The sequence below is a fragment of the Mastomys coucha genome, unplaced genomic scaffold (genome assembly GCF_008632895.1).
Source record: "Mastomys coucha isolate ucsf_1 unplaced genomic scaffold, UCSF_Mcou_1 pScaffold1, whole genome shotgun sequence".
Lineage (NCBI taxonomy): Eukaryota > Metazoa > Chordata > Mammalia > Rodentia > Muridae > Mastomys > Mastomys coucha.
In genome coordinates, this window is record NW_022196891.1 from 24,510,031 (window position 1) to 24,536,288 (window position 26,258).

Genomic DNA, 26,258 nt, shown 5'->3' on the forward strand with positions numbered 1-26,258 from the left:
AGATAAAAGATCCTTGCTTGGAGACAGGGTGTGGTGTTACACGCCTTTAATCCCATCTTTTAGGAGGCAGAGGCAGGTGGATCTGCCAGCTTGGCTGACTAACTGAGTTCCAAGGCAGCCATGGCTGTTATACAGAGAAATAAAATGCAAAATTCTAGAAGACAGATATGGTGGGGCATGCCTTTAATCCCAGCAACCTGAGAGGTAGAGACAGGTAGATCTCTGTGAGCCCAAGGCCAGCCTGGTCTACAAGTAAGTGTATTATGCCGGAGCAGGGGGGCGGGCAGGAGGAGAGGGGCATAGAGCGAGTAGGCCCAAGTGAGTGGGGCCAGAGCAAACAGAGGTCCTGAGTTCAATTCCCAGCAGCAGCTACATGATGGCTCACAGCCATCTGTACAGCTACAGTGTACTCATACACATAAAATAAAATAAAAAAAAAAAATCTTTAAAAAAAAAAAAGTAAAATCAAGAGGCTACCTTCCATTGTATTTTCTAGCACTCTTAAGTAGAAAGAATATGTACTATAATAGACATCCAGATATAAAATGACAACTTTACAAAACCAGATAAAGTTAGGGGTCTTTTTGTTATATCATGACACTTTCTTTTCAAACACAGACCTGAATCTCTTACCTGGCCAGCAGCCTGAATGCTCAGGATAGCCACACGAGTGTCGGGGTCCTTCTGAAATTGATTAACCAGATGAATTCTTTCTGAAGATGGAACACTTCCATCTATCCTGATGTAACGAGACTAGCATCAATAAGAAAAACAGCAAAATTAGACAAGTCCTAGGCAGCCTCATTTTATATATTTCATATATTTTATACCTTATTTTTACAGTCATATAAAGATACAAACTGGTTAGAATGGTATATCAGCAACTATTATACAGCAAGAATCTTAATAGCATATAACAATTTGTTAATTAAAAGTTTTATTATTGAGTGTGCTTGCACACACGTGTGTGCACATGCATGAGTGCCATGGTACATATACGTGAAAGAGTTAAATTTGAGACTTGTGCTGGCTAATGAGAAAATTGCAGGTTTGAAGAAAAACACAGTGGACCAAGGTCAAATATGTCCAAATAAGCCTGGGCAAAAATAAGCAAGCGGTTAAGACATTCTGGGAACAAACAGGCCAAAAAGATATAGAAGAGAAAGCATGCAAGGACATGTCTGGGCAGACACTGAATAGTGGGCCATCTGGTCCTCTTAGATATGGTTTATGGTCAGATGCTCTGTTGACTCAGATTAACACCAACCTTAGGAATTTTCCACTCTGTTCTACACGTAATATAGTTAATATTTGAACTAGCCAATCATGTATAGCCACACTGATCCCTTTGTTCCCCCAGACCTTTTTACTATATAAACCCCTAACCCCTGAGCCTCGTGGTCGATCCCACCATCTCCTGTGTGAGATAGGTGTGGTGTTGGCCCGGAGCGCTCCGAAATAAAACTGCCTCTTGTGATTACATCAAGACAGTCTCTCGTGATTCCTTGGGTGCACGTCCTCCTGGGATTTGAGTGGGGGTCTCCCCACAGGGGTCTTTCATATGGAAGTTAGAGGAAAACTTTCAGGAGTTGTTTCTCTCCTTCTACCATGAGGCTTTCAGAGATTGAAATCAAGTTATTGGGGATGGTGACAAGGTCCTTTACGGGCTCCACTACCTTGCCCACCCCAGCTTCTGACTTTTGAACCTACCTGAAGATAGGTTCTATGTTTAATGCACCTTAACACCACTGTGGCGTTTTGAATGAGAATGATCCCCACAGACTCAATATCTGAACACTTGGTCCCCAGTTGGTGGAAATGTTTGAGGATTGGGGTGTGGCCATGTTGGAGGGGATGTGTCTCTGGGGGTGGGTTTGGAGGTTTCACAAGCCCATGGCATTCCCAGTTAGCTCTCTCTTTGCCTCATGGTCACTGCCTTAATGTGTAACTTCTTGGCAACTGCTCTAGCACCAAGCCTTCCTGCCTGCCGCCATGCTCCACGCTTTGATGGTCACAGACTTATCACCCTCTGACACTATAAGCCCAATAAACTTTTTTCCTATAAGTTGCTTTGGTCATGGCATCTTCACGCAGCAATGGAAAAGTAACTTAGACAACCACCAATGCCAGAAACAACTGCTGTCATGCAACGGGAGCTCTAGAAATATTTTTTAATTAAGCACATATTTCTTCAGCAGCATTCTACTGTTAAATCCTAACCTTTAAGCAGTCGGTAAGAGCGACTTTAGGCTCGCAGGATTAGTTACTGCGGTGTAAAATCAAAACCAGGTGAGCGAGAAAGGAGAGATGATTTTGCCTGGGTATGAGGGAGATACAGGGAGTGGTACGTGTATTTCCGAAATATAACCAAATATTAACTGGGAAGTAACATTCTAAATCTCCCGTTCGGGATAACTTTTTTTCACATTATTAAACTTGAAAGAATCATGAGATGGTTGTATCCACTGAAGTGAGGAAAGAAGGCACCCACGCACACCTTTAGAAAATGGAGAATCATTAAGTGTTAAACTGAACAGACGTGTCTTCAAGAACAATTTAAGCTGTGAAAAAAGAGCCATGTGCTAGAAAATAGCTAAAAAGAACTAACTCAGCCTCACAGAGATAAGTTAAGCCCTAAATTTCAACTTATTCAAATAAGTATAGATTCTATGAAAAAGAAATCACCTAAAAGTTAAGAAAATATGAATACTTCCTTTAAAAGAAGACTATCCAAATATCATTAAATGATGCATTTTTTTTTAACCTTATGTGCCTGTTCCTATGTGTGAGTGCAGGTCAGTGTCTGCCACAGTGTGGAAGTAGATTTCCGATAGCATCCTGAAGCAGTGGTGGTCCTTGCCTTCTACCCTGTTTGAGGCAGGGTCTCTAGTCTTTATGCTGTGTGCCACCAGGCTAGTATCCTATGAGTGTTCAAGGCTCCTCCTGTCTCTGTTTCCCACCTCACAGTGGGAGTACTGGGACCGCAGACACCAACCGCACCTCAGTTCTTCCCTCTTGCATAGCAAGCGTTTGACTCGCGGAGTCTACTCTCCAGCCTGAAATTACTAACTTTCTTTCTTCAGAAAGCACCCGTCACCTGACGAATGACTGTGACCTTACAGATTATAAAATCTTCTCAGTGTCTTTCTAAACAAATACATGGTTAGAGTAGGGAAAGCTGGGGAGAAGTTGGCCGCCCTCCACGAACATCTACATTCTTAACTCTGGGAAGCCGAGTGAAGCTGAGTGCGACTCCAACCCATCAGCAGAATGGATGAGAAGAGAGCAAGTGCACCACTGTGCCTGGATCGGAACCCAGGAATTTTAACATAAAATAAATTCAGAGTAGGAAAATAATATGCCTCTATCTTTTTTTGTCAATGATGTAAAAATGAGTTGTAAGGTTACTGAGGTCTTTCGCAGAGTGTGAATATCTATGAAGAAGAACCTTTTACGTGGTGGCACCACACTGTGCTGTATCATAAATCCCTCTCTGAAGGAAGACTGCAGAACATATGAACATACTGGTTAATGCCTACCCTGGCTTTAGTCCTGACTTTGAACACAGTGACCTGTCCTGGCTGAACTGCTCCCGAGTACAAGGTCACACTACTTGCCAGACATTTTTTATAGCTGCCTCTGAACACCTGTGCAAGCCCCAACCGCTCACAGGACGGATGGCAGGTAAAACTTTGAAATGGACAATGATGTGACTCCTGGAAACTGAGGTGGATCTCAGAGGATTCAGGGAGGACCACCGATCTTGTGGATGTGGCCTAGTTAACTGAACTGGCCAACCCTATGGCCGTGCACTTTAATGCACCTTTACTCCCTCTTCCTGACAATTTTCCATGGAGTATATGGCCCGAGAGCTTAAAGGGTTTGGTAATTTGGGGGTACTGACTGTCACTGGATTTGTTCTTTTCTCTCAGCCACTCCTGTGTCGGGGTTTTGCTGCTCTCGTGCGCTATCTCCAGGGACAGGAAGGGAGTCCCCATTATGGCTGTCAAGACAGAATATCCTTAATTAACTCAGATAATGAACAGAGGAAAATTTAGAGATTGACATAAAGGAGAAAACAGTACCTCGTGGTAATACTATAATATTACTAAAATTTGTAAGAGAATAATTAACAAATTGTTGATACAATCATGTATTTTAAAAACATCATCCAAAGAAGGTTAAAAATAGCCACATAAATCATGAGACTAAAAGTGATATTTAGTACAGTGAAAATATGCATTCTAAAAATGATTTTTGTAGAAACGCTATCACATACCTTGCTCTCGATGACTGCTTCTGTGCAGGCTTGGAGCATACTTAAATGGTGAGCAAAGACCAGAAATTTAAGGGAGTCATTCTGAAGCAGCATCTTAATATAGTCCTTCACTGCACCTGCCTAAATATTAAAAGTCAAACTTTATTAACATCAAAGTTTTTATTAAAGCACCATGCCACTTTAAATAAAGAAAAAAAAAAGCTCCAGCCCGAACAAGTATTTTTAGACACACACATCTGTGGGCTTTGGCTGCTCTTTCTCTCCGCCGTCTACTAAAGTGGAACCCACACATACAAGGGACTTGTGGAAATACTTTCTGAGTACGTATGTCCAATGGTTTTTGTTGTTGTTGTTCTTTGTTTTGTTATTTTTTTATTGCTGTAACAAGATTCCCAAGAGAAATCAATTTAAAGCATGAGGAATTTGCTTTGGTGGCGAGTGTCCTGTCAACAGCTGGTCAGTTCTGACTGGGAGGTGGAACCTTGCACAGGCGCGGTGCAGGGGAGGAAGCGGCTCTTCTCACTGGAGCTACGCAGCAGGGGCGGGAGAAGGTACCACGGATTGGAGATCCCCTTTCAGAACGCACTTCTGCGAGCCACCTTTCAAGCTTTCTGTGAGGCTCTAACCACCTACTCCACACCACTTCCCAGTGATTTCACCGCGTCACAAGTCTATGAGCCACGGATGAGATCAGTACTGGTCTGATCTGATCAACTCCTCAAAGCCGGAGGTTAGCAAGAAAGCCTATAGCACATGGAGCCTTGGGATGCTTCAGATTGAAATAACACAGGAGAGATCAGGGAGAGAAGAGAAAAGAAATGAGGGCTAGGTGAGAGGAGAATGTATTATTGCTTAGGAGGTGGTTCTGAAAATAATTTCACTTGAATACAAAGGGATTACGGAGGGAGAAAAGTAAAGACTTTAACATGGGAAATTCCTTGTCTCTATGATGGAGAAGTGTGTGGCTAGCTTTATGTTAACTCGATGCAAGCTAGAGTTATTTGGGGAGAGAGACTTTCAACGGAGAAAGTCTGTAGATGAGTCTATAAGGCATTTATTGATTAGTGATTGATGGAGGAGGGCCTAGCTTGTGGTGGGTGGTGCCATCGCTGGGCTGGCCGGCCTGGGTTCTATAAGAAAGCAGGCTGAGCAAGCCATGAGGAGCAAGCCAGTAAGCAGCGCCCTTCCTTGGTCTCTGCATCAGCTCCTGCCTGCAGGTTCCTGCCTTGACATTCCTAGATGATGGACTTAGACGTTGTTAGCTATTCCTCTTCAAGATGCTTCTGGTCAAGTGTTTTATCAGAGCAACAGGAATCATAATAAAACAAGAAGGGTCTGGAATAACTTGAAGTGACAGGCTCAAGAGCACAAGGTTCAAGAGGGAAGTCTAAGAGAACAGAGTGACATGGACAAACTGACGTAGAAAGAATAAAAAAAAACATACAAATTAACATTGAATAGGCATTCTTAGCTAAAGCGGTTCCAAGTTATCCAAAAAGAGTAAGAGATAAAGATGGGATGACTTAAATTTAAAATATAAATATACTATCTCTTAATTGTTAATACTCATTACTGGCTGATTGTGGTGGTATATGCCTGCAGCTCATGGGGACTGAGGCAGGAAGATTACAAGTTTAAGACTAGCCTGGACTGGTTAGCTTGGGCTCAAGGATAAAAAATTAAATAAGAGGGGGTGGGGCTGGGAAAATGGTTCAATGGTTAAGGTAAAGAGCACTTGCTCTTCCAGAGGACTCAAGTTTAGTTTCCAGCACCTACATTGTGTGGCTCACAACTGCCTACAATGTCAGGGGGTCTGATGTCCTCTTATGGTCCCCACAGACACCTAAATACATGTACACATGTGTATATATGTACATGTGTGTATATATACAAACACATATACATACACACAAATAATGATAAATGTTTTAATAATCAACAAAATTTGGTTCCTTAGAACTTTTAGATAAAGATGGCAGGCTGAACTCACTCAGCCCTTATTCCCTCTTAGTCTAAGAATAGCAAAGGACACAAAAGGCAAGAGCAAATTCTACAAAAGCCAAGAAGTACGTGATGCCTGATAACTGATTCTCCAAGCTCACAACATGGAATGCACAGGAATATCTGGTTTCTGTTGCAGTCATGTATGAGGCCCAGGAGGAATAGGGCGAGGGGAGCTAAACAGAGAAGCTAAGAGAAGGCAGAAGTGGAGGGTTGTGCCCAAGCCCGTGCCTCATCCTGTCTACAGGTTCTATGCCACACATACAGACGCCCCCACACCCTGGCAGCAAACTGGAGACACGGTCTTCAGATGGGGTGAGTGGAATCCTGGGCTGAGAGCAGGCGGTATGGTGTGAAGGCATACTTAAAGAAGACACACTGGGCATACAATCCCCAATACAACAGTGATGCATGGCAGGGCCTAAAGATGGGTGTTAGGTTATGAGGGTTCTACAAGCAGGAATGAATGATGCTATTTATGCAAAGGCTGGAGACCACAAGCCATCTTTTATTCTCTCTACTCTGCTGCTCTTTGCCTTCTGCTGTGGGTTAAAGCAGCATAAAGGCCTTCATCAAATCCTGGCACCTTTATATTGGACTGTCCAGCCTCCAGAACTGTGAGCTAAATAACCTTTCATTGTTTACAAATGTCCCAGTCTCCAGTATTCTGTTATAGAAGATGCACACAATGGAATCAGGGAGTGGGCATAATGCATAAAATTGTGACTATTAAAGTTATATTAATAGGTACTGAAGGACTGTGTGTATAGTTCAGTGATAAAGCACATACTTGTCTAGTGTATACCAATTTCTAGGTTTGATATTTAGCAGGAAGGAAGGAAGAAAGAAATGCAGAGGGAACGAATGAAGATAGGAAGAAGAACAGGAGAGGAGGAGGAAGAAAAGGATGAAAAAGGAGAAGAGAGGAAGAAGAGGGGAAGCACGAGGAAAGAAAAGGGAAGGAAGGGGAAGGAGGAAAAAAGGGGGGAGGTAGGAGAAGGGGAAGGAGAGGAGAAAGAGAGGAAGGGAAGGCAGGAGAAGGGGAAGAAGAGGAGAAAGAGAGGAAGGGAAGGCAGGAGAAGGGGAAGGAGAGGAAGAGGAGAGGAAGAGGAGGTGGGAGAAGGGGAAGGAGAGAAAGAGGAGGTGGGAGAAGGGGAAGGAGAGGAAGAGGAGGTGGGAGAAGGGGAAGGAGAGGAAGAGGAGGTGGGAGGAGGGGAAGGAGAGGAAGAGGAGGTGGGAGAAGGGGAAGGAGAGGAAGAGGAGGTAGGAGGGGAAGGAGAGGAAGAGGAGGTGGGAGGGAAGCGAGGAGGAGAGAAGAAAAAGGAGGATGACAATTTTGGAAGTTAGTAACTCCGAAGAAAATGAAATGAGTTGTAGAAGAAAGAAAAGCTGATAAATGAGAATAAAGATGTAATTAAACACAAGCAAGGCATTCTGCTGTGCTACTACACAGCGAGAGGCCGTGGTCACCACAGTGAGCGTTTCAAAAAACTAGAGCCAGGAGAAGAATTGGAAATGCTTTCACCATAAAGAAAAGACAAACAAGACAAACACGTTTACCCTGAATTAAACATTCCATTTTATATTAATATATCACATGGCATAAAAAAAAATAAGCCAACAGTATATTCCATGATTCACCTGCAAGCATTTTAAATATGGGTTTAGTCAAGAATGTAGTGAGTATTCTTCAGGGCAGAATTAGCATAATTTAAAAATCTAGGAAAATTATGTCACTTGGACGAGAGAATGGGCCTGAGACAGTTATGGATCTGGAGGGGGACAGAGATGCAAAGAGGTAAACTTTTATCCTGTTTACTGACAAAGCCACTGATAGAGCTAAAAGTGCAGTGTGAGCAGTAAGGTAAACGGAGACGCTATAAAGCAGTGTTGAGGTTGGAATGAATTAAAACAAAGCAAACGACAATACTTGGCTTTTACAAGCACTGAAAGTGGCTGCCTCTGGGGAAGAAATTAAGAGTCGTTTTTGGAGTGACTGTTTCCAGCTTTAGTCATATTTAACATTAAAAATGAAAAATACCTATCTAAAATGTATACGCATGAACTGCAAAGTCTCAAGCATTATTCTACAAACTGCACTTGGCATGTCTCAATTTTCTGAAAAATGCATTTCATCATATGGTGGGCCTGGGGGCTTGGAAAGAACTTTAGCCTTGGATGTCGGTGCCTCAGAGTGTAGAAATGAAGCTCTCTCAAAACAAGCTGCTATAATTTCTAGAGATGTTGTCATGGCAACGGAAGCACTTTAATAAAGTGCATGTTTGCCTAAAGAGCTATATTTACAGGGATAAGCTTTTCGGTAAGTACATATCAAGATGGAATGCGTAAAACACCTTCATTATAATCCCACTCTAGACTTAGAATGGGAACAGTTGCTGGAACCCGGGCTCACATGCACTCTTACCGAGTGAGCGCTTCTCACCCTCCTTTTTCCAGCTACCCCCCATCAGGACCAGAGCTTCTGAGAGAAAGGCCAAGCTCTCTCCCACCACCCCTTAGACCAGTGCTTTAAACAGGCTTATGACTAGCGGCCGGGTAAGAGCTCTTGCTACACAGGCATAAGAAGGAAGTGGACCCAAATCCTCAGCACCATCTCAAAGCTCGGCAAGGCTCTGCATGCCTGTAACTTCATTTTTAAGGAGCTTCCAGTTTGGTGAGATACTGTCTCAAAGGAATATGCCGAGAGAGAGAGAGAGAGAGAGAGAGAGAGAGAGAGAGAGAGAGAGAGAGAGAGAGAGAGAGAGAGAGAGAGAGAGAGAGGCAGAGACACTCAATTTCTTTCACTGGCCTCTGAACCCATGCACATGGCCATGAACACCTTCACATACATGTACACACACATGCATACACCACATACACATATACGTAAAAGTAAATGGTCAAAATGCTGAAAATAACGGTCTATAAGTGTTTAGCCCTAGATTATATATATATATACCCGGCCTTCCCACTTCCCACTTCCCTGAGGCTCAGGGAACATTTCAGAGAAGGTGGAGCAGGAAGAATAAAAAGAGGCTAAGGTTGAGAAAATGCTATGAAAATGGTGTTCTGTAGATGAGGCATGGCTCCTGGCACACATGGATTCACAGCAGCTGTGGTTATCTGTGTAAGACCAAGTGAGTTACAACTCCGCTGTGGACGAGGGAGGGACGCCTGAGGCACCGTGCCTACATAAGGATCTGCTGGCAGCTCATGGCTGTTGGGAGAGAGAGCCACTTTTCTTTGAGATTGTGGCTACAAATCTAGGTTGCCCCTGCCCTAGAGCATGAGCAGCACTAACTGGACTCAGCGGGTTACACTTAAAAAAGGGAGGGGCGTGAAGTTGAGAGGCAGGTGCTCCTGCGGAGGGTGGGCAGTTTTAATGAGGAGGAGTAGGGATGGATATGATTGACATAGTGTATACATATATGAAAAATTTGATGAATAATTTAAAAAAGATAAATGATGGCTAGATGGAGTTCTGAGTTAATGGCATACATAGATCATGAAGGCAAAGTCGTTTGTATGTATACATATATATTTATATATATATTTGCTTATGACATTCAATGGATGTATAAGGATGCTTTTTGAAATGTTAATTCCTATACAGAGTGTGGTGGTATGTGATTTTAGACACAGCACTAAGGAGGCAGAGACAGGTGGAGCTCTGTGAGTTTGAGGCCAACCTTGTTTACACAGAGTTCCAGGTCAATTATGACCAAATAGTGAGACTCTGCCAAAAAAAAAAAAAAAAAAAAAAAAAAAAAAAAAAAAAAAACCAAAAAAACCCAAAAACAATCAAAATAACAAATTTAGTCTTAAAAGAGATAAAGAGGTTCATTTTGATGAAATATAAAAAATAATAGGCATCTGTTTACTAGATTTACCACAACTTAAACATCATATGAGAAGTTGATTTCTAGAGCAAATGCATTTGGAGTATAAATTTAACTCTGTGTAAGTAGACTTTAAGGATTCTTAGGTTCCTGAAGTTAGAAACTACACGGATTGACATTTTATTTTACATTTTATAGGCTTATTTTATTTTTAACTATGTGTTGTGTCTATGCACACGAGTGTGGGTACCCACAGAAGCCAGAGGTGTCAGAGCCTCTGTAGATAGTTGCCAGTGGGTGGGTGCAGGGAACTGAACTCAGGTCTTTTGGAAAAGCAGAACTTGTTATTAAATGAGCCATCTCTCCAGGCCCCAGGTGTACATTTAAAATGGATTCTGCGATTGTGGGATGGCAACTCCATCCCTCACAAGATGCCCTGTCTTCCTGCTGGAGGTGGGCTCTATAAGTTCTCTCTCCCTACTGTCCTGCATTTCATCTAAGGCCCTCCCTTTGAGTACTGGGAGCCTCTCACCTCCCAGGTCTCTGGTGCATTCTGGAGGGTCCCCTCAACCTCCAATTTCCTGAGGTTGCCTGTTTCCATTCTTTCTGCTGGCCCTCAGAGCTTTAGTCCTTTTCCCACATCTCTGATCCATAATTGTTCCTGTCTGAAAGAATTACAGGGATGGACATGGAGAGGAGCCTGAGGCAAAGAAGATCCAGCGACAGGCCCAAAGTGGGACCCAGGTCAAGGGGCGGTCCCAAGGCCTGACACTACTACTGAGGCTATGGACCTAGCATGACTGCCCTCCGAGAGACCCAACAAGTAGCTGAAAGAATCAGATACAGATATTTGCACCCAACCAGTGGACAGAAGCATCTGACCCCTGCTGTTCAATTAGGGAAGCCTGAAAGAAGCTGAGGAGAAGGGCGATCCTGTAGGAGGACCAGTAGTCTCAATTAATCTGGACCCCCGAGATCCCTCAGATACTGGACCACCAACCAGCCAGCATATACCAGCTGATATGAGGCCCCCAACACCCATACAGTAGAGGACTGCCGGGTCTGTGTTCATTCAGAGATGATGCACCTAACCCTCAAGAGACCGGAGGCCCCAGGGAGTTTGGTGGTCGGGTGGGGTGAGGGGTGGCGCATCCACTTGGAGACGGGGTGGTGTGGGGAGGAGCTGTGGGATGTGGAGCAGTCGGACGGAGGATGGTTGGGGGGGGTGGGGAATGGAATATGGAGTGTAAAAAATGAATTAAAAATGTTAAAAAAATGTATTCTGCATGCACTTTTCCTGTCTTTCATTCTAAGTAAACATCAACACCATTGCAGTGTCATATTTTAAGTGATCTGAACAAGTGTTTGCTTACTATACTATCAGGTATGTGTGGTGGCAGGTCCCAATGAGAACAGGTACCTTGGAGATGCTGGCTCAGGTTTTGTGCCAGTGGCAGAAAATGCATGGATTCACCACTGCTTCATTTTATTGAGATGAGTGACGTGTTTGTCAGGTGAACTCAGGTAACTAGTGGAGGCTACAGACAATAGCTTATTTAAAGGAACAGAATATTTTTAATTGTTGGTTTGAGATAGGGTCTTGCGATATGCTATATGCTGGATGCTGGATATGGAGGTCATCATAATACTCTTGCCCCTGACCACTGAGTGCTGGGATTAATGGTGTGTGCTGGCGCCACCTCCATTTGGTGATGTTCTTCATTAGCTGTGAGTGTGTGAGTGTGTATTTGTGTGTGTGTGTGTGTGTGTGTGTGTGTGTATGACTGCATGTCATATGTGTGCAGGTGTTTGCAGAGGCCAGATGAGGGAGTTATAGGTGGCTGTGAGATGCCCAGTGGAATTGAACTTGGAAACTGTAACAGCAGCATGCCACTCTGAGTCATATCTCTGGCCTCAATTTTCTGATATTTTTAAAGATATCTCTATCTCTATCTCTATCTCTATCTATCTATCTATCTATCTATCTATCTATCTATCTATCTATCTATCTATCTATCATATTTTCTGAAATAAAAGCTGTGAAAAAATCTATACTGCACTGAAGATCTGACCAAAGTTATTTGAATTTTTCAGTCTTAAATCAAATAACGGGACAAAGGCAAAAGCAGAGAGAAGCATTGTTTTAGTGTGAGAAGAGCAAGACACAGCTTTCATCAGCTTCCTCCAGCTCTCAGCTACAGCTTCATGACATCGGTCTTGTCAGATTTGCCATTCTCTCCTATAAGAGCCCTACCACCTCCATTTACCAGGGTCCTTCACACTTGAGAAGTGGCCACCTTTGTGAGGTGACGGGATGTTCCTCCTTCTAGATTGGATGTGTCAATTCTTGGCAAGACTAAAGGCAAGAATCCCTCCAGGTCAGGGGACTGGAATGGAAGATGGCTCAGTGAGTAAAGGACTTACTATATAAAAGTGAGGGCCTCCCTAAACCCATATGCAACTGAATGCAGTAGATGCGCCTGTAATCCCAGAGCTCCTTCAGGGAGAAAGGAGATGGAGACAGAATCCCTGGACACTCACAAGCCAGCTCAGCAGGCAAAGGACCAGTGAGGACAGATTCAAGACAAGGTTTTATCTCAAGTACAGCAGAAGGCCCTGACTGACACCTGAGGTCGTCCTCTAGCCTGCACACATGCCAGCACTCATACAAATGAATACCCACACTTATAAACATAATATTAAAAAGAAAATTCAGTCAGGTCAGTTTTGTGAGAAGCAACTGTTCATCCACACACTTGTTCAACCTACACAAATTCCCATTTGCCCCGTAGTTGGATCTGAGCCCAATTTCCTTCCTATTACAGCAGACTATTCGCCTAATTGCTGAGTATTTTTTATAGAGTTCAGAGCAAGTGTCAAAGTGATTTCTGCTTTAACAGCCACAGCTTTCAGCGAAGAGACAGCAGGCGCAAAGGCTAGATTTACAACAGCTCTGGGGATCCAAACTCCACTCCTGATGTCTGCATGGCAAGCACGGTAACCATTGAGGAATCCTGGTCCTAGCTGCAGGTTTTAAGCATCCGGGACGCCTTTTCGTACTATCTGTTTCTTCTAGGATGATATTAGCATTTTATCTACACTTTAGTTATTATTGCTGACTGCTTCTTACTAATGGATGGGAGACAGGCTGTTCCTGGTTCAAAGCCAGCCTTTCCCAAACCACAGATCAGGCAGAGGGATAAGCCCTGGGCAGCAGGAAACACTGTAAGGATCTTACTATCTCTCACTGCATGTCAAAGCAGGATTCTCCTTACAGTAATCTGCTAGAGCAATTAAATAGGAAACACACTTTGTGCCTAAAGGGAACATGTTTAAATAAATTTCCCTTTGGCAAATAAGGCACTGAAGAAAACTACCATGGCCAAAGCGACAAGAAAAAATTAAATTACAGGTTGGTTTTAATAATTTTCATTAAAAAAAAAAAAAACAACCCATGGAATTTCCACAATCAAAACATGGCCCTGATAAGAGTCTTTAATCTTCCCACTGAAATTTCACAAGCCAGGCCTCCATCTTCTGCACTGTTCTCAACATTATCTTCCTAGCTCCTACACAACATTCCACAGAGCTCTTAACACCGAATGGATCTTCTAGCCCAAAGTTCCAAAGTCCTTCTACAGTCTTCTCCAAAACATAGGTTGTCACAGGAATGCCCTACTATGCTGGTATCAATTTGTCTTAGTCACCTGACAAGGGAGAACCTCAATTGAGAAACTGCCTATGTGAGAACAGTCTCTAGGCATGAATGTTCTGCACTGAATAGATTGATGACAGATGTGTAAGGGCTTAGCCCACTGTGGGTGGCAACATCCTTAGGTAGGTGGACTTGAGCTGAGTAAGAAAGCTAGCTGAGAGCTGGAGAGATGGCTCAGCAGTTCAGAGTGCTAAATGGTTTTCCAGAGGATTCTATTTTTTTTTAAAAAAAAAAAAGAAAATTTATTTATTTTATGTATACAAGTACACTGTCTTCAGACACACCAGAAGAGGGCACCAGATCCCATTACAGACAGTTGTGAGCCACCATGTGGTTGCTGGGATTTGAACTCAGGACCTTTGGAAGAGTAGTCAGGGTTCTTAATCACAGAGGCATTTCTCCAGCCCTCCATTTCAATTCCCAAGAGAACCACACATGTTACACACAAACATACATGCCGGCAAACACTAACACACGTAAAATAAAATTAAAATGAAAAACTATAAAGAAAGGACTGTATTAAAAAAGCAAAGCAAGGCAAAGCAAGCCAGCCAGGAAGCAGCATTTCTCTATGGTTTCTGATTCTAGCTTCTGCCTGCCTTGAGTTTCTGCTCTGACTTTCTTCAAAGAGATCAGGACCTGAGATGACCCTTTTTCTCTTCAAGTTGCTTCTGGTCACTGTCTTAGTATAGCAACAAAGACCAAGCTAGAGACATGACCAAAATGTACTGAATGTAAAAGATTTTTAATAAGAAAAAAATCAAACTAGAACAAGTGCCAAAGAAATTCAATGAGAAAAAAAAAAGGTTTCTAAAAATGAATGTTAAATACTCATGTACACATACACACACACACGCACACACACAAGACACACTGTGATGGCACAATAAGACACTATGAATACAATACTAAGATGGCCCAATGGATTGGACAGTGAAGCAGTGAAGACACAATGGGACACCGTGAACAAAGCATTGTAAGGGCAAGAGAGAGCACTGCAGTGGGAAGACTGAACCTGTCATGGAACAGTGAAGTACCGTGACCACACAGTGGAGCAGTATGAGGGAATAATGGAGCACGGTGATGACACAATGGAGCACAGTGATGACACAATGGAAAACTGTGATGACATAATGGAGCACTGTGATGGCACAATAGAAAACTGTGATGACACAATAGAAAACTGTGATGACACAATGGAAAACTGTGATGATACAGTGGAGCATTGTGATGACACAGTGGAGCACTATGATGACATAATGGAGTACTGTGATGGCACAGTGATGATACAATACAACACTGTGATGACATAAAGGAGCACTGTGATGACACAATGGAGCACTGTGATGAGATAATGAACACTGTGATGACACAATGGAGCACTGTGATGACACAATGGAACACTGTGATGACACAATGGAGCACTGTGATGACACAGTGGAGCACTGTGGTGACATAATGGAACACTGTGATGACACAATGGAAAACTGTGATGACACAGTGGAGCATTGTGATGACACAGTGGAGCACTGTGATGACACAATGGAACACTGTGATGACACAGTGGAGCACTGTGATGACACAATAGAACACTGTGATGACACAGTGGAGCACTGTGATGACACAATAGGACACTGTGATGACACAGTGGAGCACTGTGATGATACAATGGAACACTGTGATGACACAGTGGAGCACTGTGATGATACAGTGGAGCACTGTGATGACACAATGGAACACTGTGATGACACAATGGAGCACTGTGGTGACATAATGGAACACTGTGATGACACAATGGAAAACTATGATGACACAATGGAAAACTATGATGACACAATGGAAAACTATGATGACACAATGGAAAACTGTGATGACACAGTGGAGCATTGTGATGACACAGTGGAGCACTATGATGACACAATGGAAAACTGTGATGACACAGTGGAGCATTGTGATGACACAATAGAACACTGTGATGACACAGTGGAGCACTGTGATGACACAGTGGAGCACTGTGATGATACCATGGAACACTGTGATGACACAGTGGAGCACTGTGATGATACAGTGGAACACTGTGATGACACAGTGGAGCACTGTGATGAGACAATAGAGCACTGAGATGAGACAATGAACACTGTGATGACACAATGGAGCACTGTGATGACACAGTGGAGCACTGTGATGATACAATGGAGCACTATGATGACATAATGGAGCACTGTGATGAGACAATAGAACACTGTGATGACACAATGGAGCACTGTGATGAGACAATAGAGCACTGAGATGAGACAATGAATACTGTGATGACACAATGGAGCACTGTGATGATACAGAGGAGCACTGTGATGAGGTCATAGAGTATTGTGAAAGAACAGCATAACATTTTAATGACAGCAGAGCACTTTGAGCACACAGTGGAACACACTGAGGGATTAAAGGAGCACTCTAATGAGGCAATGGAGCACTGTGATAGTGGAGTACTGGTTTTAGAGCCGAATCATCTTGTGAGGAACACAGCAGAGCATTGTTTTAGGACACTGGAGCATTTTGATGGCATGTCAAAGCACTGTGACAGCACACTGGACCTCTGCTTTGGTATAATGGCACATGATGGGCCAATGGAGCACTGTCCTGGGACAGAGGAGCACTGTGAATAGACAACGGAGCGCTGCGAGAAGATAATACAACACTAGCACTGTGACAGATGTGATGAGATAATGGAGTACTATGATGGAATGTTAAACACCGTGATTATAATGGAGCACTATGAGTTGATGGTAGAGCATTGTGGGACAGGAGTATTGTGAGGAGACAAGGAAGTCCTTTAATAGGATACTAAAGCACAATCCCATTTCTAGGTTTCTGCCCTCAAAAGATAAAAATGATATCTAGGGCTGGAGAGATGGCTAAGTGCTCGTTATACAAATTTGAAGACTTCAGTTTGATCCCTAGAAGCCATGTAAAAAGGCTGTGGGTAGTGGCATGTATCTGTAAACTCAGCATTCCTAAGGCAGGATGGGAGGCGGAGACAGAGGGAACAGGAAGTCTGGGGCCAGCTGGTCGGAAGTAGGCCACTCAGTCCCAGAAACAAGAGCCCTTGACTTAGAAAAGGTAGAAGGAGAGGAACAACTCCTGAAAGTTGTTTTTTGACTTGTACACGTGAGCTCTGACATCCACAAACCGCCCTATTAATGAAAACCAAAGGAAAGGATGTCTATATAAACAGGAACATGGAGTATCATGTTATTTTTATGCATAACAGCACATCCTACTATTGAGGGACATCACAAAATCTATAATACCTTAAAAGTCTAGTCATCAGCGAAGCAAGCATAAAAACTAAATGCTGTAATTCTATACTTTGGAGGTTACCCAGGATGCAACAGAAGGAAAAAATTTTGTAACACACTGAACTATACTAAGAGCTTTACAGTACATGAATTAAAAAAAAAAAAAAAAAAAAAAAAGAAAAACCAAACAAACAAAAATACAAAAAAAAAACCCTCAAGGCTCTGGAAAGTGAGAAAATTGAGCGACTGAAAGCTACCATGCAGCTGCCACGCCGGGCTGCGTGGGACCTTCCTGGTGTAATAGAAACAGCCTCGAGAGGACTGTGCACAAATGGAAACGCTTGAGACACCTTATCGACCTATAAACTTTTAAAGACTTACTTATTTGTATGTTATGTGCATGAGTGTTTTGCCAGCATGTATGTCTGTGTATGTATGCATGTAGGGTCCAGAGAGGCCAGAAGAGGGAGGAGGATGCCTGGAACTGGAGTTACAGACAGATGTGAGCAACATGGAGGTGCTGGGAACTGAGGCCGAGTCCTCTGGAACAAGAGCCACTGAGCCATCTTTCTAGGCCCCATCCATCTATTTTTAAAGCATACATTTCATGATATGTAAGTTATAAGTTAACAATTTACACTTAATAATCTATATTTATATCTTTACCTGTCTCAGAACTGTGGGCTGGAGGGATGACTCTGTGTTTCGGGTTACTAGTAAGTGATCTTACAAAGGACCCAGGTTCGATTCCTCGAGCCTATGCTGGGCAGCCCACAACTATCTGTACCTCTACTTCCAGGGGACTTGATGCCTTATGGCCTCTGGGAGCACATGCATGGACATGGTTCATATGAACGCACGCAGACATACATAAAAACACATTAAAAAAATTCTTAAATGTGCTCTACCCACGCCCTGGAGGCAGTAGTGGATCTCTGTGAGGTCCACACCACCCTGGTCTATATACTGAGTTTTCCAGGCCAGTGGAGGCACCAAAGTGAGACTCTGTCTCAAAACAAACCACACAACAAACAAACAAACCAAAAAAAAAAAAAAAAAAAAAAAAAAAAAAGAAATCACTAACAGTCTCAGGATAGAGAGGAATCACACGCAGTATTTACAAATACTGCCACACTTGTCAAAACAGTAACTTACAATAAGCTTACTAGATAGTCACGCAGATTCAAGAACTCCAACACTACATAAATTTTATGGGAATGTGAATATATCTAACTCTTTAAACTCCGTAATACAAAAGAAGATGATGGTCTCAACCTTTAGAAGGATTTGCAGGAATCATGAAGAGAAATCATGCCAAAAGCTAATAAAGAGAACCCTCTGTATATCCCTTAAGTAGGTATACATAGCCGGGTGTGGTGGCGCACGCCTTTAATCCCAGCATTTGGGAGGCAGAGGCAGAGGCAGGCGGATTTCTGAGTTCTAGGCCAGCCTGGTCTACAGAGTGAGTTCCAGGACGGCTACACAGAGAAACCCTGTCTCGAAAAACCAACAAAAAAAAAAGGTGTACATGTGAAACTATAGAAAGTAGTGTTTTTTTCCACTGCAGTCTGTTTTCCATACACTTTAGTTTTCCATAATAATTTAAAAAGGCAGTGACATGTTGCAGTATATAAGTAAACTATTGGACTAATTAAAACACATTGAAGACTTTGTCTCATGACAAATACGTAAAGGCCCAACAATGAGTACCTTGGCAAGGGCAGTCTGTTTGAACATGCGCGTTATCAGCCCCATAACCGTCTCCATGGCACCTGAATCTGGAGCTCTCATTAATTTCTGCCATTCTTCGAAGCTGGCATTCAGTTCCTATGTGGGAAGGATTAACATTGTTTAAGAATACAGCATCAAGAACAGAACAATTAATCCAATCATGAATCAGGTCCCACTTCCCCTTTCTCTGTAGAGAAAGCTACAAAAAGAAAACTCCCTCAGATACCAAAGTGCTCACTTAAAACCACAGCACAGGGGCTGCTCACATGTCTGTGCCAATGACAAGAGACAGTGAACAAGCTATGTCACCCCATAAGTCAGACAACTGAAACTTCCTCTTGAAGAAGTACATAAAGAGAAAAAAAATATCTGAACACATCAGAAAATAAGATTGTGAAAATTTATTTTGTAATAAGATATGTTATTTAAACAAGAATAAGGATGAGAGAAATATTAGTTACATAAAATGTAATATGGTCATAAATTAATTATTTCATTTATCTCTCCAATGTTAAAACATCAGATAAAGAAACTAAGTTCATTCTTATTTAAGAAATACTATAGCATCAATGATTATGACACTTATTTAACTTCTAGATTATAACCAATGATTATGACACTTATTTAACCTCTAGATTATAACCAATGATTATAAGACACTTATTTAACCTCTAGATTATAACCAATGATTATAAGACACTTATTTAACCTCTAGATTATAACCAATGATTATAAAACACTTATTTAACTTCTAGAATTTAACAATGCAAACTTCTTGTCCACTCAGTCATGCCCTGATGAAAGTTTCAGAGGCTGTACAGGCACTATATGTAAATATAGATAAGATTAAGGAAAATAAACATTTGACTTTCAGATGTGTTAAACATTACAGCCTGCAACATTACCAAAGGACTTCAGATTTCAAGAACAGAGCTACATTTAAGTTATCCTATAATATAGCTATTTATACTTAAAAAAAAAGCTTCATGTATGTGATGTATGTGTGTGTATACATGTGTGCATGCATTCATGCACTGTATAGCACATGTGTGTGAGGGGCGTCAAGGACAAGCTAGGCTGTTGGTGTCACCTCCGCCCTCGTTTGAGACAGGGTCTCCTACTGTACCCTCCTGAAAGCTTCAGGGGATTCTCCTGTCTCTGCTCCCACCTCCTTTGAGCAGGACTGGGATTACAGATGCACACATAATGGGGTCAGTTTTACTTGGGTTCTGACATGCCCAAGTCAAGTCCTCACACTTGCATGGCAAGTATTGCACCAATGGAGCCAGTGACGCAGTCCCAGCTTCACACAGACACACACACACAGACACACACACAGACACACACACACCTGTGGATGTACACTATAGACATCACAAATCCTTAATACTAAATAGTTTTTTAAATCCTAGTGATTTTTCCTATATTCCTCATAAACTTTTTGAATCACTGGGAGCTGTATCTGTTCCCATATTTGATAATTAAAATCTTCTTGTGCTTTTCTTGAAATGATTTAAAAGCAACAGCTGTTCTATGAATCAAGCCTGTTCTAAGAAAGCAAGCTCTTCTGGGACGGATAAGGCCCAGTCTGATTTGTATGATGATGAACAGGATGATTTGTAATGAGGAAGCCTTTCACCGAGATGGGCTCCCACCTTGACGGCTGCTGGGGGAAGGTCAAACGGAATGCGCTGTCTGACTTTCGGGGGCAGCTGGCTTAAAACTTCACTCTTGAGTCTTCGGATCATTATGTCATTGAGTAGCTGGTGAAGTTCACTAAGGTTTGAGGCCCCTCTACAATCCCACTGACGCCTTTTACCAAAGTACCTGTCAAGACAAAAAACACAAACAGCAAAGCTAAAGCTAAAATGTTGCAGCAGGAATCCATGTATGCGGCAGGTCCTTCCTGTTAATGAATCAGGAGCCCCATGGCACCCTTTCCTGCTATTTCTGAACGAAAAGCAGTTTCAGAAAGCCAATCCAAGGGGCCAGAGAGGCGGTTCAGCGGTTAAGAGGGCACACTGCTCTTGCCGTGGACCTCAAGTTTGGATGCTAGCACTCACATCTGTAACTCAAGTTCTAGGAGAGCTGGCGACCTTTGAAGGAACGCCTCCACTTAAAAAAAAAAGTCTAAAGAAAAAAAAAAAGCTACCTAAAGCAGTGAATGTTGATTCACAATTGCAATTTTGCAACTCCACTACTCAAGGGACTAAGGTAGGAGACCACTAGGCAGGCATTCTACCGCTGAGCCACACTCCAGCCTGGGGTACTTTCATGCCAGTGAAATACTTTTGTTTCCCTTCATGTTTGAATACTCATACTTAACTTAAAGATTTGTATACATATTAAACAGAGAAAACCCTAGGTGGTAGTGGCACATGCCTTTAAGCCCGGCACGTGGATAGTAGATCCCTGATTCCAGACCAGCCTAGTCTACAAAACAAGTTCCAGGATAGCCAAAGCTACACAAAGAAACCCTGTCTTGAAAAAACAAACAAAACAAAATATTGGGAAAATGCTTGCCGATAACTGATTCTGTCACATATTTCTCCATTCACACTAAGTACATTTGACCACATCATTAACAACAACAACAACAACAACAACAACAAAACCCTAATATTCCAAACTGCCAATGTAGAAAAGTTGGAAGGGATCTTTAATTTTGTTTTTAGTATGAAACATCTGAATTGAGATGGACTCCTGGCATACTGTCTGATCCCAGGACAGTTCTGTAGGCGTAGCTAGCTGGATATTTATTGATAAGACTGTACCCAGGTAGGTACAGGTACAGGGCTTCTCTGCCTCCTGGAAAGGACCAATGCACGTGTTTCAGAAGGGCAGATGGCTGAGAATTTTGTTTGTCTTGTTTGTGATTCTAGGGATTGAACACAGGGCCTCACACATGCTAGGCAAGTCTGCCCTTAGCCTGAAGTTTGAGCCATCTCCCATCAGAATGCCACGGCACAGTGTTATGAGGAGGCTTCTCTACTTTTCCTGGGGACTGTGCGTCACAGAAAGCAGCACCAGTTATTGCTTCCTGGTGTTTTACCTCAAGCTGTTGAAAGCCCTAGGCTTGGCACACTGAAGCATGGTTCCGGTGTTTCTCACTGCAGTGCCCCTCCATTACACCTCCTTTCAGCAGACACTCAGAAGTCGAAGGTGCTAAAGAACACCAGAAGCCTGGGAGGTAGCGGGGGTGGGGGTGGATCGGGTGGGGCAAGGAAAGGGGGGATGAATATGATCAAAATAGGCACATATGAAATTCTCAGAGAGCAGAATTATTCCATTGAAGAGCATGGGGCTGGGACTGGTTGCACTTTTTTTAACCATTTCCACCACTAAGGAAGTAAAGGTAGTTTGAGACCAGCTGGGTCTATGTAGGAAGCTCCAGGCAAGTAAGGGCTGGAAAGGGAGACTGTCTTTAAAAAAAAAGTAAGTATTCTTAACCTGAGACTTGGGAAGAGAGGAAAAAAGATGAACAAGGGCCACCGTCCATCAACAACTGGCTATTTGCCATTATATTTGATAGAGACGATATATAACTTTTGTAAAATCATGTTTATTTGGGAGGGGGCATATGAGACATGGTGCTTGTGTGGAGATCAGACAACGGATGTGTGGGAGTCAGTTCTTTCTTACATCACATGGGCTCCTTACTTGCTTATCAGCCATTGTACCAGTCCAACTATTCTAATTTTTCAAAATAGCCCTATTGAAATGCAATTTATATTCCCACTTTAAATAAATGAGTTTGAGGGCAGCCTGGGCTACATGAGCCACTTTGAAAAAAAGAAAGAGAAAAAAAGAGGAAGGAAGGAAGAAGAAAAAAGAACTCAAAAAGGAAAAAAAGAACTCACCCTATATCCTAAACAAATGCTACTTAACTTTTTTTTTTTTTCTTTTTTTTGAGATGGACTCTCTACAGAGCCCAGGCTATCCTGGGCTTAAGGGTCCTTGTCCACTTTCTGTCCCTGTCAAGTTGCCTGTTGACTCTTATTCTGAGTGGAACTACATTACTTGTTCCTTTATAGCTTCCTTCACTAAACACTGTTTGTTTGTTTGTTTGTTTTAAAGATTTATTCATTTTATGCATGTGAGTACACTGCAGTTGCCTTCAGACACATCAGAAGAGGCCATTACAGATGGTTGTGAGCCACCATGTGGTTGCTGGGAATTGAACTCAGGACCTCTGGAAGAGCAGTCAGTGCTCTTAACCATTGAGCCATCTCTACAGCCCCGCATTCACGTACCTTTCACCCCTCTTAGTGGCTGAATAAAATTGCATTGTACAGACCGCAAGTGTTTTTAGCCATTTTCCAATGGAAGGACATCTGGTCTGTTCCCAAGTTCTGCGTTTTACAGATAAAGCTGCTCTAAGCGCCCTGGAAAAGTCTGTGCAAGTCATACCCGTCCATTTCTCTTGGGTATATGCTAAGCCCAGAGTGAATAAAACAGTAACTGTGTAACTCCTGAAGGAATGACTGCTTTGAAAGCAATTTACACAGCTATCAACAGTGTAGGAAGGAAGCCAGGGACGTACCACATGACATATCCAGCGGCGGTATGCAAGACATAAATTTCTCTGCATCCTCTCTGTCCTTGTCATCTGGTCTTTTGTGTCTTGCCAAGTACTGAGTATCTCTCTTGTATTTTTGAATTATACTCTCTGGTGACTGACAGAAAGCATTTTAAGATATGTGTGGTGGTAACTATTTATCATTTGCTGAGAAATAATTTATTCAAGTCACTTGCCCATTTCAATTGAGTTGGCGTTGGCACTGAGTTCCAAGCGCTACCCACATTTAAACACATGGCATTATTCAAGCACACAATTTGCAAATATTTTTCCCCTCGGTGGGTAATCTTTTCAAGGTACCCAGGCTGGCCTCAAACTTGCGATCCTCCTACCTCAACCACCTAAGCACTGTGACTATCAGCATGAACCACCATGCCTAGCTCAATGTCTTGACAGTATCTCAGCGAGCACTGAAGGTATGAATGTTGATAGAACAGACTTCACCCAGTTGCTCTTCCATGGTCCCAGATGTCAGCCTCCTACCTAGGAATGCCTAAGTGATTTCACCATGGTCGCCTGTAAGGTCTTCTGCCTAGGAGCTGATTTTACATTCAGCTCTTTCAAGTTTTTGGGCTGAATTTTTATATGTGGTATATACATCCTAGTTTTCAAATGGATATTAAGTTGTCCCAGAGTGTCATCACATGAATGTCTTTTTATTCACCTTCCTCCCCCTTGGTTTTTTCAAGACAGGGTTTCTCCGTATAGCCCTGCCTGTCCTGAAACTTACTCTGTAAACCAGACTGGCCTTGAACTCACAGATAACTGCCTGTCTCTGTGCATCTCCCTCCCCTGATGGGATTAAAGGCATTCACCACCACTACCACCACCCAGCTATGAATGTCTTTTGTTAAAAGTCCATTTATTATAAACAGAGGGTTTAGTTTCTGGGCTCTTCTATTCCACTGATATGGGTGTCTATTCCTTCTTCAACATTTTCTTTACATTTATTTATTTTGTATATGATGCAGTACATGTGGGAAGTCAGACAACCGGTTGTGAGTCACTTCCCTCCTCACACCAGATGGAACCTGGGGGTCAAAGTCAGGCCATCAGACTTGGCAGCAAGGACCTTCAGCATATGAGTCATCTTGCCAAACCTAGATATCTCTTCTTGAATAACTTACCACGATGTCATGATTTATCAGTACAACAAAGCCTTCTAGCCAGTTTTTCTTTTTACTGTTTAGCTTATTCTGGGTCTCTCAATATTCCATACAAAATGAAGCAATGTCGTGGTGCTACACACCTTTAATCCCCGTACTCAGGAGGCAGAGGCAGGCAGATCTCTGAGTTTGAGGTCAGCCTGGTCTAGAGAGTGAGTTTCAGGACAGTGAGAGGAATACAGAGAAACCCCGTCTCAATAAAACAAGACAAGACAAAAACAAAACGAGCAAAAATCCTTATAAAATCGACTTGTAAAAAGTCCCAGTGCTGAAGAGGAAGAGGTAGGATTACTGCAATTGTGAGGCCACCTGCTCTACATAGTGAGTTTCAGCCTAGTTAGGAGAACACAGACTCTAAGCTAAAACAAAGTAAAAGAAATAAGGCAGTAGAGTCTGCAGGCATGGTAACTGACTGGATATTGGCAGTAAGGTATAAACTTTCAGGGCATTTTTAAACTATCTATCCACTATGTATCTATGTATCTATGTATCTATCTACCTACCTACCTATCTATCTAATCTGTCTCTCTCTCTTTGTGTGTGTGTGTGTGTGTGTGTGTGTGTGTGTGTGTGTGTGTGTGTGTGTATAGGGCACATGTGGAAATCAGAGGTCAGCATCTGGGAGTTGGTTCTCTCCTTCCACTTTTATGTAAGTTCTAGGAATCAAACTCAGATTGTTAAGACTGTGTGGCAAACACTTTACCTATTGAGCCATCTCATAAGTCCAGAGGTGCATGTTAAAAAAACCCAGTCAGGAAATGCTATTCAGTACCAAGTGTCTTATCAGTTTTAGAGAGTAGATGGTACCCATCGCATGTCACTAAGGGGAGTGAGCTCTCCGTTTATTGCCCTAAAATTTCCTTCCTTCAGTGTATACTTCTGGACTCATGAGCATAAAGCTTAGCTCCTTGTTCCTATCGACATCTTTGCTTATCTTTTTTTTTTTTTTTTTTTGATGTTAAGACATCCTGTGCTCCAGCCCACCTGATTAAGAGAATTTTTCTCCTCTCACCAAGAAAAACATCTTTGTGCAGCAGCAGAGGCCATTAGAGAAAGCCAGAACTGGTGAGAATGCAGAGAATAGCTGACTGGGGTGGCCAGCCTCAGCTGATACACTGACAACGCAACCCTAACACCCGAGAGGGCTTGGAACAACTGTGAGAGAACTGGGATGGCCAGCCTCAGCTGATACACTGACAACGCAACCCTAACACCCGAGAGGGCTTGGAACAATTGTGAGAGAACTGGAGTGGCCAGCCTCAGCTGATACACTGACAACACAACCCTAACACCCGAGAGGGCTTGGAACAACTGTGAGAGACAGATGCCCAGGAATTCTGTAAGACTGTGTCTTCTACATATGACAGAGAAACTACACACAGGAAATCTAAACAAGGCCTAACCAGACACGCCAAAGCGGACAGGGGAAAGCTCACTGGGCCCCATCCCTAGATGGAGAATTACAGTGAGGGAGAGCTAGTCCTTCCCAGAGAGGAGCCCCTAAATGATGACTCAATACCCAGTGGTAAGTCCTGTAAGCATACACAGAGAAGCAACATCGGACTCTGAAGTTGTACTTATGTATTTATTTGTTTATAGCCCACCAGTGTGCTTCTCTCTTTCTCCTTCATATATATATATATATATATATA

General features: G+C 42.6%; 1 protein-coding gene across 11 annotated transcripts in view; it reads right to left on the reverse strand.

Annotated features, from left to right (window-relative positions):
- Window positions 1-26,258, reverse strand: part of Zranb3 (zinc finger RANBP2-type containing 3) — a 147,330-nt gene that overhangs the window by 39,472 nt on the left and 81,600 nt on the right. For all 11 annotated transcript variants that reach the window (XR_004121872.1, XM_031381118.1, XM_031381126.1 and 8 more), the window contains 4 exons: window positions 20,517-20,688; window positions 18,841-18,957; window positions 4,280-4,399; window positions 634-753 (listed from right to left, as the gene is read on the reverse strand). Coding sequence is in view for 10 of the 11 variants with exons in the window: in XM_031381118.1 (XP_031236978.1) it covers window positions 634-753; window positions 4,280-4,399; window positions 18,841-18,957; window positions 20,517-20,688 (529 nt within the window). In the remaining variant the exon portion in view is untranslated. The remainder of the gene's footprint in view (window positions 1-633; window positions 754-4,279; window positions 4,400-18,840; window positions 18,958-20,516; window positions 20,689-26,258) is intronic.